The 19,674-nt window shown below is 39.1% G+C and overlaps 2 protein-coding genes across 2 annotated transcripts in view; one reads left to right on the forward strand and one right to left on the reverse strand.

Annotated features, from left to right (window-relative positions):
* pkhd1l1.1 (PKHD1 like 1, tandem duplicate 1) overlaps positions 1-10,144 on the reverse strand; it is a 42,573-nt gene extending 32,429 nt beyond the window's left edge. Inside the window, exons 1-22 of the mRNA XM_036555503.1 lie at positions 9,938-10,144; positions 9,069-9,185; positions 8,782-8,859; positions 8,560-8,704; positions 8,311-8,419; positions 7,651-7,708; positions 7,387-7,480; positions 6,994-7,047; positions 6,819-6,892; positions 6,588-6,630; positions 6,413-6,483; positions 6,192-6,302; positions 5,245-5,334; positions 3,794-4,059; positions 3,374-3,465; positions 3,067-3,226; positions 2,585-2,720; positions 2,041-2,184; positions 1,380-1,534; positions 1,140-1,250; positions 586-738; positions 88-212 (exon numbers count right to left, since the gene is read on the reverse strand). Of these exons, the coding sequence (XP_036411396.1) occupies positions 88-212; positions 586-738; positions 1,140-1,250; positions 1,380-1,534; positions 2,041-2,184; positions 2,585-2,720; positions 3,067-3,226; positions 3,374-3,465; positions 3,794-4,059; positions 5,245-5,334; positions 6,192-6,302; positions 6,413-6,483; positions 6,588-6,630; positions 6,819-6,892; positions 6,994-7,047; positions 7,387-7,480; positions 7,651-7,708; positions 8,311-8,419; positions 8,560-8,704; positions 8,782-8,859; positions 9,069-9,132 (2,333 nt within the window). The 5' untranslated portion in view covers positions 9,133-9,185; positions 9,938-10,144. The remainder of the gene's footprint in view (positions 1-87; positions 213-585; positions 739-1,139; positions 1,251-1,379; positions 1,535-2,040; positions 2,185-2,584; positions 2,721-3,066; positions 3,227-3,373; positions 3,466-3,793; positions 4,060-5,244; positions 5,335-6,191; positions 6,303-6,412; positions 6,484-6,587; positions 6,631-6,818; positions 6,893-6,993; positions 7,048-7,386; positions 7,481-7,650; positions 7,709-8,310; positions 8,420-8,559; positions 8,705-8,781; positions 8,860-9,068; positions 9,186-9,937) is intronic.
* Positions 10,145-13,289: 3,145 nt separating this feature from the next.
* LOC118769288 (chemokine-like receptor 1) lies at positions 13,290-15,743 on the forward strand. Its single transcript, XM_036516336.1, has 2 exons — positions 13,290-13,419; positions 14,631-15,743. The coding sequence occupies exon 2, from the start codon at positions 14,637-14,639 to the stop codon at positions 15,690-15,692; it is 1,056 nt and encodes a 351-aa protein (XP_036372229.1). The 5' UTR covers positions 13,290-13,419; positions 14,631-14,636; the 3' UTR covers positions 15,693-15,743.
* The last annotated feature ends 3,931 nt before the right edge of the window (positions 15,744-19,674 follow it).

Raw genomic sequence — 19,674 nt, forward strand, 5'->3', positions numbered from 1 at the left:
ATTTTAAATGAGATCCTGTTTTATTCTTCTATGTACTTCACACAGACACACTTTTTATGTTCAAATAACAGAACTCTGAAAACTTACTCATTTCCCTTGGTGAACAGCACTGGGACCCTGTGTAGTTCAGTGTATGTACCTCCTGGACTCATTAGGTAAGAAAATCTAACTCCAATCCCATTTTGTAGATATCCTTTGTATGCGAAGCAGAGCTGTAAATGAACATATTTATGGAGGATGGGGTCTTCATGCTTTCTATGATAATATTTAAAACATTAATGGGCTATCAGCGCTCATATTGCTACCACTGATACGATACATGTGACATGAGATTCTGTATCCTTTCTGTTAAAATCCTGTTTTTCTGTCATCAGGACATCAATACATGTCAGTACATATATTTGCACATCAAATACTGTTGTTACTCTGACCTTAGTGACTACCTGCCTTGTGAGCTTCCCTGTCATTCGTCAGTATCTAATGGATGACTTGTTTACTAAACTGACACACGGTTTATGGCGAGATTCAGAGCTGTGCTAATGGGTGGCATTCCCCTGGATATCAGCCTTAAAGAGGCTCACTCACCATGCTGTACTGCTGGAGAGCCAGAGCTCCATAGCTGTCCCCCGATGCCCTGGCGTCAGTGGACAGGAAGAGGGTCTCTGGGTTCATGAGGGACCAGCGCCCGCAGAAAGCATCGGTGTCTGATACTCGTGTCCCTCTCCCACTGTCCAAAACCTGCGGGAAAAGAATTCTATGACCAAATGCTGTAGCTATTGTTTTTTTTTTGTTCATTTACTGTGTCATCTGTGCCTATCCACAGTAGGCATTGCATTGTATTCTGTTTCATACCTGCAAATTTAAAATGTTGTGCTGGATAAATTTTACAATATAAACTATGAAAACTGTCCCAGCTGCTTAAATATAATGTATGAATAAATATAATGTCTACTAACCATTATTTTTACGCAATGATTTTTTCTGTTGCTCCAAAGTGCAGGCATTGTAGGTTAAAAACGAATACCTATGCCTCACCCTTATGCTGCTGACGTTCAGCAATACGACTTTCAAATTAACACAAAATAAACTGTATAGGTGTTTGTCCTGCCTTCCTTGATCAACTGTTATTCTACACTTACTGAAAGGGGGTCCTCTTCATAGTCTCTGAAGTATTTCACTTCATTATTCTCCATGGCCTGGATCTCGCTGGGACACTCAGCACTCAGCATTTCCATTAGGGCTGCCTGCACCTGTTTTGGGAGGTGAACCGATTTCCTCATTACATTAAATTTATTTATTTGTCACTAGTGTAGAGTGTACAGCGTAGAGTCACAGTACTACTAGAGTCACCGCAAAGCGGCATAAAAGAAGTGACAGACCTGGGACTCGGATGCGTTGAAGTCGATGGGCCTGGATGCGATTCCGCCCCACTCCAGCGTGAATGTTTCCAGGCTGGGTCTTCCTTTAGTCTGCTCAGTGACTGTGATATTCACATCAGCCTCTGCGGTCTCGTAGCCAAAGCTCCGGAAGTCACCTACAACCAACAGCAAAGTCTGTCCGTTATGTGTGAATGCTTTACAAACACGTGCTCTTATTAAACTACAGATGTTTCTTATTAAAACAAGATCATTATGAATCAGTGAATGACTGGACTGTACTTCTATTTTATTTTTGTAATTATTGTAATTATTGTCATTTAGCAGATACTCTGATCCAGAGCAACTTACAGGTTGCAATTTTATATGTTACCCATTTATACAGCTGGATATTTACTGAGACAATTGCAACTTAAGTACCTTGCCCAAGGGTACAACAGCAGTACTCCAGTAGGGAAATTGAACTGGCAACCTTGTGATTATGAGCCCAACTCATTACTACTACAGCACCTTGCCTCCCCATCCGTATAAATGAAATAATAATGCTTACAAAGTGAAATCTATGTGTTTCACAGCACAGTGCTGCTGGGATGATTTTTTTTTTTTGTTCAATTCACTTGATCTGATGCATCCCCTCCCCTCAGAAATGTGCATTCAGTAATACCTCTTCTGGATTCGAATGTAACAGTGTACTCTGATCCTCCGTCGATGTCAGCTTTTGTCACACGAACTGTGTCTGGTTTAATTGACCACAGAGAATTCAAGGCAGTCTCTATTTCCTGTGCTGAGGCGCTGACTGAGATTGGTCCTGTAAAACATACACCGCAAACAACATGTATTATGTGCAGTAAAAGTGTATCTTTAAAAAATAACCCTGACTCTTATGCGACACTTGAAACTCACTCTCATACAATGGCGGTTCAGAGTAATATGTAAATAATATAACTAGCACAATAGAAGTTTCTATAACTGGGTGGTATTAGTGGCAACCTAAAACACGAGAGATGCCAACACACAATCAAAATGATCTATCATTATTTTTTTTTTTAATCCATTAAAAATAAAAATTATAGTTTAGTTTAAGTATTTTAAATCTTTTTGAGCCTGAGAAAGGAAGGACTGGAGTGGAGCAAATGCTGGCAAATGTGAGTACTTATGTTTACAAATGTGAATGGGCCTTACTTAATAGCATGAACCCCCTTTCTCACCTGTTCTCTGGGAGCTGTAGATGAGGCTGTAGAAGGTGTAGTCACAGTTGCCCAGGTCAAAACAGCCGCTGGTAACAGTCACCTTCTGTATTTCCCTCACAGGCACTGTGGTGGCCCAGTTCTCAAAGCTAATCACCTGGAGAGAGTGTGAATATCACAATTAAGATAGAGAAGAACAAATAATAAAGTATAAAAAAAAGGGTTAATGAAATGATCTTGGAATCTCGCATAGTTATTTCTGCTTTTTTCTGTGCCTGCAATAATTTCTTCACAAGCCCAGGAAAAAATCAAAGGAGAATATGCGTGTCATCTTACAACGGGCGCACAAAGGCCTCAGAATTGTTTCACAAAAGGGTTTCTGTCCCTTAATGTCCTCATTTGTGCCAATAGTGCTAGTGCTACTGCTACCACTCGAACACCCCAAAACAAGAGCAATAAAAATTCTATTGTGATGCAGGTTTTTTTTTTTTTTTTTTACCAACCTGTCTTTCATCCAGTACATCATAGACGGCCCTGATGACCTGCACTTCATTGACAGCCTCTGGGGATTGCTGTTCTGTGAAAGGGCTCTTCTCTTTAAAGAAGCCAACATCTACAAAACCACCTATACGGAAGTCTTGCATCAAAACCTCTATGTAGTACCTGGTAAAAAAATGGTAGTCAGTCTGTGACCTTAAGTAAATTACATTCTACCACTTTTAATTACAATGTGAATACACTGTAATAATATACATAATGGGAATATATGCTAGTGATAAAATATTTTGACAATGGTAGTAAACTACTCACGGCTTTCCTTTTTCCAGTTTCATGGTATTAGATTTCTGCGAGCTGACTTGGTAAAAGCTGGGAGAATAGAAATTCCGGTAGGCTATCTTCACCTAACAGAAAAACAGGAAAAAAAAACAGGTATTTAAAACATGAAACATTTGTTGTTCAAATAATACACACACACACACACACACACACACACATACATACATATATAAAATGAAAAAATATGAAAAATATAGCAATTACCATCTTTTTTTCCTTTTTATAATCCGTTAATACCCTTATAACACCATCTGCTGTTTATCAGTGCATTCTAACTCATGTTAATTACTAATATAAGTAATTGCTTAAAATTTACAAAGACTCAGTGATCAGAAAACAAAGTGACCTTCAGTATAAACTTTGCAATGCATGAATAAATAAGTTGTTATATACCTTGTCCTGGGGGAGGCCGGTATGGCTAAAATAGAGTGCAAAGTAGTCATCCCCTCTGATGTAGAAGGTATAGTTGTCAGTTTCTGGGAGGACTAGGAAGCCACTTAATCGACCGACAAAGTAGTCCAGCTCCACAGGCCAGGTGTGGAACAGGGAGTCCACCCAATCCACCGAGTACCCAGTTCTGTTCTCATTGTAGTTCAGCGCTTGGTCCAGTTGATTGGGTATGCTGTCATTCCATGTTTCCATCTTCAGGCCTCGGCCACCTACGTGCCCAAGTCACACACTTGGATAGCATCGTAACACTGCAATCACGGCTGCTCTGAGACAGCATGAATCTTAAATGTCTTTATCTGTTATTTACTATTACAATAACATATTGCGCAATATGCATGGTTTACGCAATGATTTTCCATCCTAACCACCCACTGATTTATGTTTTACCTCTTGGGTATAATGAATTTTAATAGCCTTGCTAACATATAGCATTTAATGATTTCCTGGTGATGTCACATTCCCATAATGATAAGTTTAGCTGAGTAATTCACTGATTAGAAATGGTTATACCATCCATGTTTGTTGAATTCAGTATTCCTGCTGCCATGGTAGCATAAAACCCGCCACGATTCATTTGAATTTTTTGAAAATGAATTTTTTATAGTTTCAATAAATTATGACAACATTATTATATCCTTGTAAAAATATGAATTAATATGATTGAGTTAATCAGTCCAGGTTCTGAGGTCTCATATCGAGAGTGTTAAAATGCTGACTTATCGCTGGGCATATAAAATTAACTACCCATTCATTTCTAATTTAATTACATCAGAGTGAAAATGAAATATTGAAAATGATGGTGTTGTGCACTTTGTTTGGATTCTCACTAAATCATAAGGCAAGGAGCAAACTGACTCCCCCGTGGGGGTCAGGACAGCAGAATCAATGGCCATCTTCCAATGCAGACTTCAGACCCACCTCTTCAGGGTGCTTTTCAGTTCCACTTCGATCCTTGCACCCTAACACCTGCTACTTTTAGTACTTGCTGTTTATTTGCTATATGAATGTAATGCAATGTCATTTCAAAATACATTTGGACATTTTGTGTCATTTTAGTCACTTTTTTCTACGTTCTGTCTCAAGGAATGTATTCATCAATCATAATATGCTGCTCTGCTTTGACAATCGGTAATCCAACCCATGACGCAAACTCACACTTATGCATTCCTCAACCTGATCATACCATCAGTGTTCAGGGTCTATTGCAAAGATAGCGCTGGTTGCAACACTCGCTCCATCTTTGTGTTCAAGCGCATTTTCTACAGGGTATGCCAAAAATGCCTCAGACTCTTTGATGTTTTGAGAGGCACAGAAGCTAAAATAACAGAAAAAAATCATAAAGCATTCACTAAAACTGCCAGACAGGTGTGACATATAATAGCTAGCTATCTCACCTGGAAAGACTGTCATGTTGCTCATCTGGAACGCAGGGACCCTACAGGTGATTCTTCCATCAGATAAGCTCAGAATTTCACAATCACGGCCTTTAAAAATAGAAACAAAAGAATTAACCATGAAAAGCTGACTTTTGGAAAGAATTTAAATAATTTCTATGACATGTTTATGCAAGGTATCCATTGATTAATTTAAGCGGTTTATTTGATTTTTCTAGCACTGTTGAATGAAACAACCTATTTGTTTCTGTTGACATTTAATTTAAACAAAATTGTCACCACCCCTATTTTACAAATAAGAAGGATCATAAATTGCACTGATTTCCACTGTATATTAAAAATGATAAAAATAATAAATGAAACTCAAACTGGTTATTTGAATAACAATTAGAATAACAAATTTTTAATTAGCATGTTACTCAATGGTTTATTGTGATTTATTTTATACCAGTCCACTATAAAGGTTGAAATCAAATAGTCACAGTGGAATATCCCGATAACTAATTTCATTGTTCTCAAATAAGACGGTCTGTACTGAAGACATATCTTTCCCAAGAGACCAATTCTAAAGGTACAACTGCTTGCGTGTGGTCCTCTGCCCTTTCAAACATTTCTAAAATAGCTGGGCCTTTTGTTCTTAAATGCCATGGGTTCATTTGGTTAGAACCTCAGCTTTCTCCATTACATTCCAAGAGAGAGGATTACCATGACTGCTTCTGTTTAGAGGCATGAAAAACAAGTAGAATGTTCTTGATGCTGTGGATGCACTCGCTGTTAATGTTGCAAGAATTCCGAAACTACCACAAATGAACACAACCGCAGAAAGGCAGGAAGTGACGCAATGCCAACAATAGTGTATGTTTTAACTGTTTGACAGTTAACTGTTTGACAGTTAAGCTGCTGTCAGCCAAAGAATCCATTGTGAGCTTATTATCTGTTCCTGTTACCTCCAACTAAAACAACCGCTGGTTGATCTGTTTGGTCAAAGTAGCGTCCCTCAATAGTCAGTATTGTTCCACCTTGTAAGCTTCCCATAGAAGGAGAGACTCTGTTGACCACTGAAATAAAGACAAAAGGCAAAGTTAAACTGAAATAAGTTTAATTTTCTTTCATGAACAAAGCTTAAATTGCTTGTGTATTATTAATATTACTCTCTCATGTACTGTACCTGCATAACTCTGAAACATTGCCAACTTGTTCAAAGACGACACAGAAAACACTGACAGATCTGGTGAACTCCTACAACAAAAAATACACATTCAGTCATGTACTGTAAAAAAATAAAAAATTAAAAAAAATCTAAAAACATATGAAAAATGATAAATGCCCAATAATACACCCACCTTCCATAGTAGCTGTCCAGAATGTAACTTAGATTGTGGTGCCCTGATAAAAAACAAAATATTACACATTCCATTCCAACAAGTACTTTTACTTGATACAGTACAGTAAAACTGATTAATAGTGATCAATACTGATCAATAGTGTTGAAACTGCATACATAACACAAACAAACAACATACTCATGATCTGTGCGGCAAAGTGAGAGTGAGAAATAAAATACAAATTCTTACCAACATATGTTCCAGTCATTTTGCAGGTCAGGGTTCCCCACTGGCTATACTCGCTGTCTAAAGTGAGACCATATCTAAAAAGAATTGGTACAAAAATCACATATGGTTCATAATACTACAGCATTGTAAAATGACTGCTATTTAAGGCGAGAGTTCATCTGCAGGACAGGCTTACAGCTCATCAGAGTTAGGCTTCAGCAGTTCACATGGCATTCCCCCAATGTAAGATCTGCAGTTTAAAAAGACATTTAAAAATTAGAACACTTTGTACACCATCTGAATCAACTTATTCATACTACAAAAGAGGTCATTCACTTTAGTAGATTAAAATAACAAAATTATTTCAGATATTAAAGATATTAAAAAAAAAAACTGTTTCTCCTGTTTATGAGTTTAGTTTAAGAGTGCTAAGACCCCCAGTGATACAGTGTTTGGTAATGACCTTGTCCTTCACAGGGTCCTGAGAGGCTAGATGAAGTCTACCTTAAACCAGCCTGTTAGACTGGGAGCCCCTGAGGACAGCAGTTCAGTCATGGTCATGCATACCACGGATGCAAACATGTCGTACCTCAGAACCCTGACATCCAGACCATTGGAGCTCGTGGCGGTATTGCTCCCATACACATCAGTGAAGATGCGGCCACGCATTGTGATCAGTGTGCCTGTGGGGTTTAAAATGGCAGTAACGGTCAGACTTTTCAGGTTAGCAGATCCCAAGAAGTGTTAACAAGCCCTGTCAATAGATCATTCATTTCAAAAAAAGTTAATACAAAATGACATGATTTTCCATTTAAAAATGCCATTATTGAACCATGTCTTCAAACAGTCATACCTGGTAAACCAGAGGTGGGTTCAATACTGGTGATTGTGGGAGTGCGATAGTTCCGAGGCTGTGGAGAAATTGACCAAGAAACCCAGAAGATCATTATTAACACAAGGAGAATATTTTTTTAACATTCAAATTTCCTCAATTAGTCATTAACACATTGCAACATCTTGCATCTTGCATTGTTAGCATGAACCTAGTGGCAGTGTAGCATAGTGGTTAAGGAGCAGGACTTATAACTGAAAGGTTGCTGGTTCAAACCCTGCTGGGACACTGCTGCTGTACCCTTGGGCAAGGTTAACCCACAGTTGCCTCAGCAAATATCCAGCTGTATAAATAGATAACATTATAAAGAACTGTAACCTATGTAAGTTGCTTTGGATAAAAGTGTCTGCCAAATGAATAAATATAAACCTGTGCCTTTTAAATGTTGTTTGTAGTTTGATAACAAAAACATTTGTATGATGGGGAAGATCAGAGGTCATTACATTTACCGTAAAATCCAGACAGCACAACATCACACATTAGTGCACAGCAACCATTAGATACTACACTGATCTTACACAATCCCACAAGTTAAAAATAAATGAGACGGTGACTTCATCTAAAAGTCAGGATGATCAGGGTGATGCAACAGTGTCAGAAACACAGATGATGTTGACTCACATAGAAGCTGCACCAGTAAGGTTTGTAATCTCCATTACAGATGCTACTTTCGGGAATGGGCACCCCATCCACGCTGACTCGAACCACATAGTCATCAATGGGCATAGGTCTGCCGGTATGAGATCACATGATCACAAAGAGCACATATGAACACTAGTGGAAAGATTCATCTCTCCAAATGGGAAATGAGTATGCTGCTTTTCAGATTTGTGAATAAAAAAATGGCTGTTGTACAGGGTAAAGAGTTACCTGGTGTAGCACATGATCTGGTTGCCGTGGGTGGAGTCCCTTTCCACATCACAGGGAATGGATCTGGTGTCGGACACCAGATAGACGCTGTTACCAAAGTCCTTGCTGTCGGGGTTGAGGTTGAACTGGTTTTCCTGGGCGAATCCTTTAAAACATCGTAATATGCGTTTAGATAGACAACCAGACAGATGGAATTTTTAATTGCACTTCCATAACCCATACCTTCTCCTTCAATTGTTAGTCTTGTTGCTCCATTTGTGCTCCCTGTCTTCGGTGTCACTTTTGTGACTCGTTGTGCATCTGAAACGTGCATAGAGAAGGTGGTAAGAAAAGCAAAGCGTGCTAACTACTGATGAGAATGTCAATTCCTGTGTGTAATTAAGTCACAACTGCACATTTGCAGTTTTTTTTTAACACATTATACATGTAACAGTTTTAAAGTTGTGACATACAGCCTTTAATTCTTTAGGTCAGAATAAGTGGCAAAAAATACAAAATGGCTGGCGTACCTGAAAAACTCCACAGCAAGAGGACAACGAGCGACAGCTGCTGGACCTTCCACAGGTGGTTCATCCTCTCAGTTCTGGAAGTTCATCAGCTGCAGCATTGGCTGAACCTTCCCTAATCTGTTCTTGTGATTAATTAAAATTTAATTATAAAATTAAATTGGCAAAAATTGATTCAGAACACAGCAAAGGAAAAGCAAGTAGAGTCAGTTTTTACTTTTAAAGAATTTAAGATAAAAGACAGTTTTGATATGTTTATAACACTTTTTTGGTCATTGCATTGAATTCGTTTCCATTTGTGTTATTTCACAGTTTTGATGTCTTTATTATTATTTTAAAATGTGGAAAATGCTAAAAAAAAAAAAAAAGAAAAGTGTCTAAACTTTTGACTTGTAGACATAGCTGAACAGAAAAGGTACTGGCGAATGAAAAAGGTGACCTCATGAAAAATCTATGTTACAAATAAATGTGCTTTGAAAAAGACTGAATTAAATTATGCATTCACAGGCATTGAGGTTTGACAGTAGGAACAGTTACAGTTTAGTGAATCTCACTTTTAATTGATGTTCAATCAATGCCATACAAAATGCACAAAATGAATTGGACATGGTGTAAACTATGTATGTAAAATGGATTAGCTGGCTATTAGCAGAGCAAAATTCAACACAGTTTTGATTTCTGATTCTATTTACTGAATAGTTTTTGTCTCCTCACTTTCACAACCTTTTGTTACTTAATTTGTTTTTCTATTGTATTTATTCCATACAGAAACACATGGAGGACCATGTGCCCTTCACTTTGTTCTCCTGAAGGATTATATCTGCCCATTACTACTGATACTACTGTGCTGCGTTTGAAGAAATAGCACCTACCTGTTAGCAGTTTGTCAAGTCTGTGTCTGAGTCTGTGTGTGGTTACCATTGTGAGCTCCTGTCTTATACATGTTGGGAGGAATGACACAAGGATGTTTTGCATAGCAACAACCTAATGAGTGGGTGAGTTCAAACAGCTTTTGTGCACATTGTAGGTTTCTCCATATACTGACACGACTTATCTATTAATATCAGACCGCTTCCAATGAAGTGTTTGACTTAAAACCTGAGAAGATTTATCTCACCCCCCCATCATGACAATGGCATGTCATCAAAGGCTTCAAAAGAATACTTGTCCTCAAGTTTTACGTGTAATCTAATTCCTTAACCAGTTTCAAACAATTGTACTGGGTAGGGTTATCAGACATCAACATCTAATGTGAAAATGCTCTCTGAAAAATAATTCAAATGTCACATGATTAAAACAATGTCATCTCATATAATCTTGGAATTATGAAAGACTTTACTTACGTTACTTTCTGTACCTTATAGTTGTGTTTTGGAATCTGTGATCTGGTGACTGATATATGGTAGTATACTTGACTTCCCTTGTCTAGTCAGGTTGCGCAAGTTAACTTACGGTAAGGCTGGAAAGCATAATGCTCACCCTCATTGGTCTGGTAGTGTTGTTAGCCTGGTCTGACACCGTTGCTCAATCAACTTGAATGGATACCCTTATAATCTGCTGTGCTGGAAGTCACTCTGGATAAGAGCGTCTGCTATATGAATGTAATGTAATCGAATGTGCCTACGATCACAGATGGAAAATTACTTCTGCTCTGTTTCATAGCATTGTATGAATTAACACTCTTACCACAGTAATCACCGCAACTGCGAACATTGTGTAACAATAGCCTGCCCTTTGCAAAATACCAGTAGGCTTGAACAAACAAAATGTTCCAAGTGGAAATGAGATCCATTTTGGTATGAATCACACAGATTTTCCTTTAAGCCACTTCAGTCAAGGCCAGCTTAAACTGATTAGATCATCTGCCTTGTCTGTTTTACAGGAGCCTATCTACTGATTCTGTGTACAGCTTTATACAGCCATTGTCATATGGCCTTTAACATTTGAGCCAATTGGAGAGTAGGGGGTGTGGCCTGTGAACTTTTTGAGCTTTTTCTTCAGTGAGTGTCACAGGGGCGCCAGGTGTTGCCTCTTTTGTCAGAGCACCTTTCGGGTGAAAGCTAATTCACTGCTGTTCCCTCTGAAATGAATAGGTCAGCTCAATAACTAGTAAATTGAACAGGTGAATTCAACTTGCTATACTGAAAGCTTTTGTAGCAGTGTGAGAAGACAGCTGTGCAAAGTGTGGTGCACCTGAGAGAGGGAAAAACATGATTTAATGAAATTGTGCTAAATTCAGAGATTCAGATATGCTGAATTATGTATATCCTGGATGATATATTATGGTTATAATATATAATATTATGGTTTGTGTGTTGATCACTGAAATTAATATTTTTGCATTGATTAATACAATGACAATGAATTCTACATTGATTAATATAATGAAAATGAATACTTTGCCCAGGTTTATCTTGTTCAAACTTCACCTGGCTAATGGAATAAAAGAAGTGATTATCAATTTCTTATCACCCATAAAACAAAGTTGGATGAAACCAAGTTTAAGACTTTTTACTGCCATGTAATTTTGACTGTTAACACATGATCCATTTGCCAGATGAATTGTGTCACCGGTCTACCTCTGTTTCCCATTAGGAAAGTCCTAATGGGAAAGTCCTAATTAGCATGTAAAAATCTCTGAACTTTAACAGTCCTGCATAGGATATAGTGCTTTAAAAACTACCTAATTTGAGCATCTAAAATGGCATAGGCATGAGACACATATGAACACCCAACGTGCTGATCATACCTAGATCTATGCGTATGTGCAATGCAATATAAATGACAGTCAGATTATAGCATTCCAAATACAATGCTAAGGCAAACCCTGAAGAAAATTTCCACATTAATAATTACACATATCCTGGGGTAAACCACCACATAAATAATTTCACGTAATTGTTTAAATACACGTAACCCTGAAGTACAGTTCCACATATATATTCACGGATAAGGGGAATGAAAGATCACCCTTCGGTTGAAGTGTAGCCTGAAGAGGTGGGTCATCAGTCTTGCATTTATTTTAATGCTGGGCTGAAACATGATTGTGCAGGTGTATACACCAGAAAAACTTGTGCACACGGCATGATTTGACTGAAATGCCACCATTTTTGGGGTTTTACAGTGGCTTTTTTTATCAAAGAATTACATAGTTCTGAACTGTGTACCTTTGTCCCAGTTTCTCTCTGCATCTTTGGATGTTTGGAACTGTAGTTCAATACAGAAGTGGATAACATATAATTAATATGCACATGAATTAATTTCTTACATCTTTTGCAAGGAGGTGATATACAGTATGTTTAGGCCATAATATCAAAGAAAAGGTTCTTACCGAGATATCAGTTGGCGCAGTTGACATTTATGTCCACATGATGGCACCAGATTAAATTAAATTGACAAAATTCTATGACATCCTCTCAGCAGTAACATTACCAAAGAGAACTCAGAGCTTTGTGCTGTTGGGAAGGAAGACCCCCCACAATCTTTTCCCGGCCATTGTTGGATGTGAACACCATGCTCACAGTCAGCCACCAGCAACCCCCCCCCCCCCCCCCCTCTAGCCAACAGAGATTCTCTGGAATTATTCAGTGACCCAATGGACATATTTATTCACAGCCATTTACTTGAATTCCGTTCCAAAGTATTTGTGCTGGCCTTTCAGAGGGGTCAGGAAATACTCAGAGGAGAGCGTTCCAGAACAAGTCCAGTGTTGGTCTTATTGGATCTGGGTTTACTGGTTCGTTCCCTCTGGAAAACATACTCTATCCGGTGCTTCATGTCAAAGCTCTCTCATTAATTAGTTATCCTGTATGATGCTCAGAGCTAAGCCTGATTTTTTTTTTTTTTTTTTCTCTCACCGCATATGCTGTACAGAGCTATGTGGTTTCCTGTCGTGTGGTCTGGAGAGGATGTTTTTTTCACTTGCTAAACACAAAGCATTGAGTGATACGTGGAAATACTTTGTTAGAGGCACTGCAGGAGACTCACTGACACATCTCTGCCATTAGCCACTGGCTCTTGAACACTCACACATACACATACTATATACACTATACACACACCAAAATGGCCACAAAAATGTTTGATCAATATCCATGATCCATGTATTTCCTTAAAATTCATTCATTACAAATTGAATGGTAAGTTTATCTTGATGTTCAGTATATCTTATACGCACACACAAACACATATGTGAGCGCAAACATATGCGCATGCACACACACACTCATACACACAAACACACACTCACGCAGACACACACACAAACACACACACACACACAGAGCTTTGAAGTGGCTATACTAATGAAGTTTCTGCTCCATACAAACGGACGTCCATTGGTCTAAATGCAAAGGTAAGGATGCAATTTTATTCTTTTTATAAAATTCTAGTTAAACTCTTCATCTACAGAAGTGACCAGATGCATAGGCCAGTAACAGTTCCATCAGTCAGGAAAAATCTGACTATTATAGTCAATCAACCCGGAATTACCGAATTTGTTACCAACAGAATTATGCATTACGCATACGCATGTCTGTCATATGCAATGATACAGATGGTGATCATGTCAGACTCATTTTATTAAATTTGTACAGAACACTGAATCCTCCATAATTTGATAACATGTCCATGTGATAAATTTGACACATTGGTTTCTATCATAATGTGGAGTACACACAACTCTAGAATGTCATTGTATAATGAAGTATAAAATAACTATTTTTTATAGATGGGGGCATGACTTAGCAACACTGAATGACATGAATTGATGGAAATGTGTGGCATTTTCTAGAGAAAGCCAAAAATCAGGTTATCTGTAATAATTAGTACAGGTGGTTAGTTGTGTTCAGGATTTCATAAACTTGGGATGACAGACATTGATCACAAACAAAAATGTTGTTGTTCCAATTTCTTTGAAGTATACACCAAAGCTTTGAAGTTTGGAAGCTTGATTAACTACACCTTATCTCCCGCAAGAAACAGTTTAGTAGTCTCAGCTGACCAATGCAAACTGAAACAAAGAAGCTCAGTGTGTTTGTCATTGCGTAACATTTGAATTTTATGGGTACTAACAGCTAAAGTTTCACATGCTGTGTAGGTTGTGTCACTCTAGCCTCATTTACAATTTACAAGAAGAGAATTTCACCTTGGTGTTTACACCTCTTTTTGTAATACTACAGTACTGCCCTGGCACACTCACATGCACACACACACACACACACACACACACACAGGCACATACACACATTAGCCCTAGCCCACACAGTCAGTGTGACTTGGGATCACAACAGAATAGGTTCAAATTCCTGACTGACCCATCCTGAAGGACAGACGTATGTAACCACTTTCTTCCCTGTTCTTCAAGGCTTTCTCAGCTTGTGTTTGCTAAATTTTACCACTCCAAATTAAAAATAGAAAACCCTAGAACTGTATATTTATAATGCTAATATAAGTATAAAATTAATAAAAATAATGAGTAATGGGTATAATTAGTATGCTGATGTTGGTAAAAATGAAACCTTTTGCATTACCTCTCTCTCACTCCATCTCTCTTTCTCTATCCAGAGAGAAATGGCCACCAGCACGCTCCCACCATTGCCTTTCCCTGAATACCAGGAAGGAAAATCTACCATTGACACCTTAGAAATCGTCATGGACAAAGTGCTGATTGTCCTCTACACCCTGACCATTATCCTGGGCATCACCGGCAACTCAGTGGTCATCTGGGTAGCGGGTTTCCGCCTGCCATCCACCGTTACCAGCGTGTGGCTGGTCAACCTGGCGGTGGCCGACCTGATCTTCTGCCTGACCCGCGTGGTCTCGCTGGCCAAGAAGCTGTTCTTCAGCTACTGGCCCTTCGGCATCTTCCTGTGCAAGTTCAACGGCTTCTTCAAGTACGCCAACATGTTCTGCAGCGTATTCCTCCTCAGCGTCATCAGCGTGGACCGGGCGCTCTGTGTGTGGCGGCCCGTGCTGACCAAACAGCGCCGCACGCTGGGGGCGGCCCGCCTGGTCAGCGTCGGTGTGTGGGTGGCCTCCGTCACCCTGAGCTCCCCCTACTTTGCCTTCCGCCAGACATACACCAGCAAAAACAACCTGACCAAGTGCTCCATGGAGGTGAAGGACAGAGAGGGGGACATCTCTAGCTCGCTGGCCCTCTATATCTTGCGCTTCCTGTGCGGGTTTCTCCTCCCCTTCCTGGTCATCTTGTGCTGCTACACCTTGGCCGCCATGGGCATACGCCGCACCAGGCTGACACGGAAGAGGAAGCCCCTCAAAATCCTGGCCTCCCTGGTCTGCGCCTTCTTCCTCTGCTGGGCGCCCTACCACTGCCTCCTGCTGGTCAAGATGGTGAACAGCAAGAGCCAGGTGGTGAAGATAGGCCTGCCGCTGTCCAAGGGGATCGCCTACTTCAACAGCTGCATCAACCCACTGCTGTACTTCTTCATGGGCCTGGACTTCCGGAGGCGTTTCCAGCAGGGTCTGTCGGAAGTGTACAGGAATGCCCTGGCGGAGGTTGAGGGGCCGACTGCCCAATCTGATGAGGGGCAGGAGAAGACCTCTGCTTCCACAACACAAGCTAGAGAGGCGGTCAACAGTTCAGCGTCGAATGTGGCCGCATTATGAAAGCTGAAAATGTGAGGAAATTACACATAGCTATAGCATGAACGTGTTACTGTACGACCAGAATATATTTTATGTTTTATTCATGTTTTTAAATGAGATGAGTGAATTACGTGCAACAAGGCATTGTAAGCTTTTGTAATCATTACGTTATTTCTTTATCATTGGGTAATAGTAGGGTAAGCTAAGGCTTCTATGTGTTCTGCGCTCTTCTTTGTAACCATGTTGATTTCAGCCTTAGTAGACTATAACATCTTTTCAAGAAGTGTCTTTTCAACTACTCATTAATAAGCTTAGTGTCTTTCTAAGATTGGTTAGCTTAATCGTTGTGGTTTATTGTAGGCCAGGAAATGTGTCATTGTAGTTTTGGTGGCAGGTGAAGACCCAGATTCAAATGACTCTTTTCTTATTATGTCATTCACATATAACATTTTAACATTTATGTATTTTTCTACAAAACAAAAAAATGTTGCAAGTAAAAAAAATTAAAATGTTAAATTCAATGGACGACAACTTCCAGGTCCAGGGGGGAGATATTTTGCAAAAGTGTCCTTAAATAATATATGTACATATTTGTGGTCTCACATGCCTTCATCTGAGATTTAGTTCTCTTACAGTATGGCTAATGTTCCCCTCATAAAGCATGTGAAAACTACTATACTTCCCAAGAGTCAGTTTTTAAAAAGAAACAAGGGAATGTTTACCACATTACCAAGGGTGAGGATTGTTGCTGTATTGTTCAAGCAAAAGCTGTAAATCTATGTTTTGAGCACTGTCCTGAAATGTCAATAAAAACTCAATAAACAATATTTAGAAACTGAAAGTGGCATAATGATGTAGCTCATTGCTGAAACTTAAGCTAGAATGCTCTGGATACTTTAACAATATTTATCAATAATTAAAGATACAAAACCCACTCCGCCTATTTTGCATTAAACTATAATATGATGCAAACATGTTGCTCATGATCGAATCATTCCTATGTAATTCTAATCATTTTACTACATGATTGAGGCAATCAGTGCAGAGATGGCAGCTTGAGTGTTAACAGAAGGTGCACGCCCTGTTTTGGATAGGCCCTACTCAATGTCTCTGGGCAAGTGGGATACTAATGCTATCTATTGAGGACTGTAGCTCAGAAATTAGTAAATCATAACAATCATTAAAAAGCAACTGCACTTTCTCACCACGTTCACACGAAGGCCTTGTAGATGTGTTCTGTGTTCAATATAGATTCAGAACAGAATATTAATGTCCACTTACATTGATGATTCAAATTTTGCTTCACTTAAAAGTGGAGATTTGATAACTTTTCAGCACCAACTACAACTAATTACAGCTAATTACATTCCTAATTTTATTATACTTTGTGAAACTGTCTAAAAATGCAATCAGAGTTCATTTGAACATGTGGGAGAGAGCAAGACAGGGAAACAGTTCGGGAGACAGAGACTCACGAGGCAGTGAGTAGCATGTCTAGACAGGAGGAACTGCAGTCAGTTGAATTTTGCGCATGCGTACATTTCTTTATTTTAGCTTAGTTTACAGCATTTTCCTGTAACTCAGAGTTTTTTCACACTCTCACGCACTTAGTGTGACCTTTTCGTTGCAGTTATCACCCCGAAATGAAGGCATGCAGAATGACCAGGTTTGAAACAATCAAATTTTATTTGAAATAGCTGACACCAGAAGTTTGAAGTTTGAATACTTCATTCAAACTTTTGCACAATCAGCAGGATCATACTTCTGTTATGGGCTGCTGTGATTTCCATATCAATCACAATCTTGCATCATCCCTCATTGTTTGTTGCATATCACACATGAACATTTTCCTTTTTTTTTTGGCTGCAAAATGGCGGGATGATTAGAGAAAGAGGAAGTCAGCAGATGTGATAAAAACCCTAATAAAGGAAGAAAACAAACAGAAGCATGTTTGTGGTTTGAAAAGCGACGACACATTTCAGTTGTTTATAACACGCGGCCCCTTCCTTCATAGGTGGTGATCATTACAGTTGCAACTTCTTGCAAGTTTGCCTACCTATCGCTTGAATTTTGTGGTCACTGTAAGCTAAACCAAGTTCACTCTGTCATTGTTGGAGCAAGAATGTGTGCAGCCCGTTATTCAGGGGGAGGAACTGATAAACCAGGGACAGAATATTCACAGATCCCAAACAGTACCTACGAGGATCATCATAAGAAAATGAACTTTACATAATGAGAAGAATGAAAGTGAATGTGAACAAAACTGTAAAGGTTTCTTTTTTTGCTTCCTCCTAACAAGATCTCTTGTGCAAGAAGGGGAACCACAGCAGAGGGCTTCTTACTGGAGAGAAGGGGTGGGGAAGGGGGTAGGGGATATGGAGAACTTGGCTCTTTTGCAACTGTTCACACACTCACTTGTTCCAGGGTGAAGGTCAGATACTGTGATTAATGAAGAGAATCCTCCACAAAGCCCTATTTAAGATACAGAAATGCACTTACAAACATGGGCACAAATCCCTAGGGCTATTGTCAAATTGGGTGCACAATGCACACATGACCTTGGGGTTACCTCTTCAGGGAGAGAGTATGACAAAGATGTGCCCATGTGCAGGCCAATCAGGTTACCTGCCACATGACCTTGAAAAGAGCCAGTGCTCCGGTGCCAAGGTGGACCATTACTCTCACACATTACATTATATTACATTACATTACATTACATCTCACAGTGCAGTTTGAGAATACAGGTGCATCCTGTTTTGTGTGTTATTGCAGGGTATGTCCTCACAGGGTATGAAATACTTAAAAATCTAAATTCATTGTAAAAATGATTAAAACGCATAAAGTGGTCCAAAGTGAGCAAAACTGAAATTCAACACTCCCCAGAGTAAGTATAGCTTTTAAAAAGCCCATTTATGTTCAACAATGGAAAAAAAGCAGTGTAGTTAAACTGGATCAGGTTGAGCCTGGGAATGCGTAAAACACCTATAAAACAGATCATTCTGGCTACCCATACAAAGCAGCCCCAGCCTTGGCATATTTTCAAATTAAGGACACATTCTTATAAATATTCATGAATTTTTATATTCACTTTGGTGTGTATGAAACAACTGAAAAAAAATGTTAGAAGTTAGCAGCAATGTGGCCATGCACCACTGTGCAATGGAAGGAGTGAGCAGAGTAGAAAGATGAAAGATTTTTATCATTATTATCTGATCATTTTCATCAGAAGATTGCTGCTTTGGTGCAGTTAGAAATCTTATTACCGCAAGGAGGGCTTCTACCCTTCTTCTACTTGTCTGACAGCTCTGGTAAGAGACATAACACAACAAGTAATACACCACAGATTACTAATATGATTAATTCTGAGTCTAAAACCAGAGCTAGACAACAAAAATAATTCCAAAAAAGAAAAATGGAAATCTTTTGTCTTGTCTTTCAGTCAGAATTTGTTGTCTTGCATATTGACCTTGTTCCATTTTTACATGCAAAGAGAAGTTATTTTTATGTTTTTTCCTTCATGACGTGTTGTTCATTAATACCTCCTGCTGTGACTGTTTGTGAATGGAGGCGAGTATTTTTGGAGTGTTCCTGTAAAATTTTGGGAACTGCCTTTTTTTTTTTTAGTTGGGCAGGAGGGTGGGGTGGGGGTTAGGTAAGTGGTTGGGTGAGTGGTGTGTCACTTCCTCTACCTTTTTACTACTGTCAGTGAAGAGTTTGAACCAAACCCAGAAAAAAAACAAGAGATATGTACTAAGAAGTATATATTTCTACAACAGTGTTAAGCCCAGTCAATGTCTTTTCTGCAGGTGATGCATGCTGTGCTCTGTTTTGTCTGAATTGCTGTGAAGTAGACCACAGTGTAAAATTACATGATAGAGTGGTTATTGTAGCAACACATTTTCAGTTTTGCTTACTGGTGCGAATAAGGTGTCAGAGAGCTATGGTAACTTTTTTTACCAGCATGGGTGCAATGAAAGCCACTAATGATTTTTTTTTTGCAGTT

This window comes from Megalops cyprinoides, chromosome 21, assembly GCF_013368585.1.
Source record: "Megalops cyprinoides isolate fMegCyp1 chromosome 21, fMegCyp1.pri, whole genome shotgun sequence".
Classification (NCBI taxonomy): Eukaryota; Metazoa; Chordata; class Actinopteri; order Elopiformes; family Megalopidae; genus Megalops; species Megalops cyprinoides.

Excerpts from the sequence above, each read along its gene's own strand:
- LOC118769288 (XM_036516336.1), top strand. The coding sequence starts at position 14,637 with ATGGCCACCAGCACGCTCCCACCATTGCCTTTCCCTGAATACCAGGAA.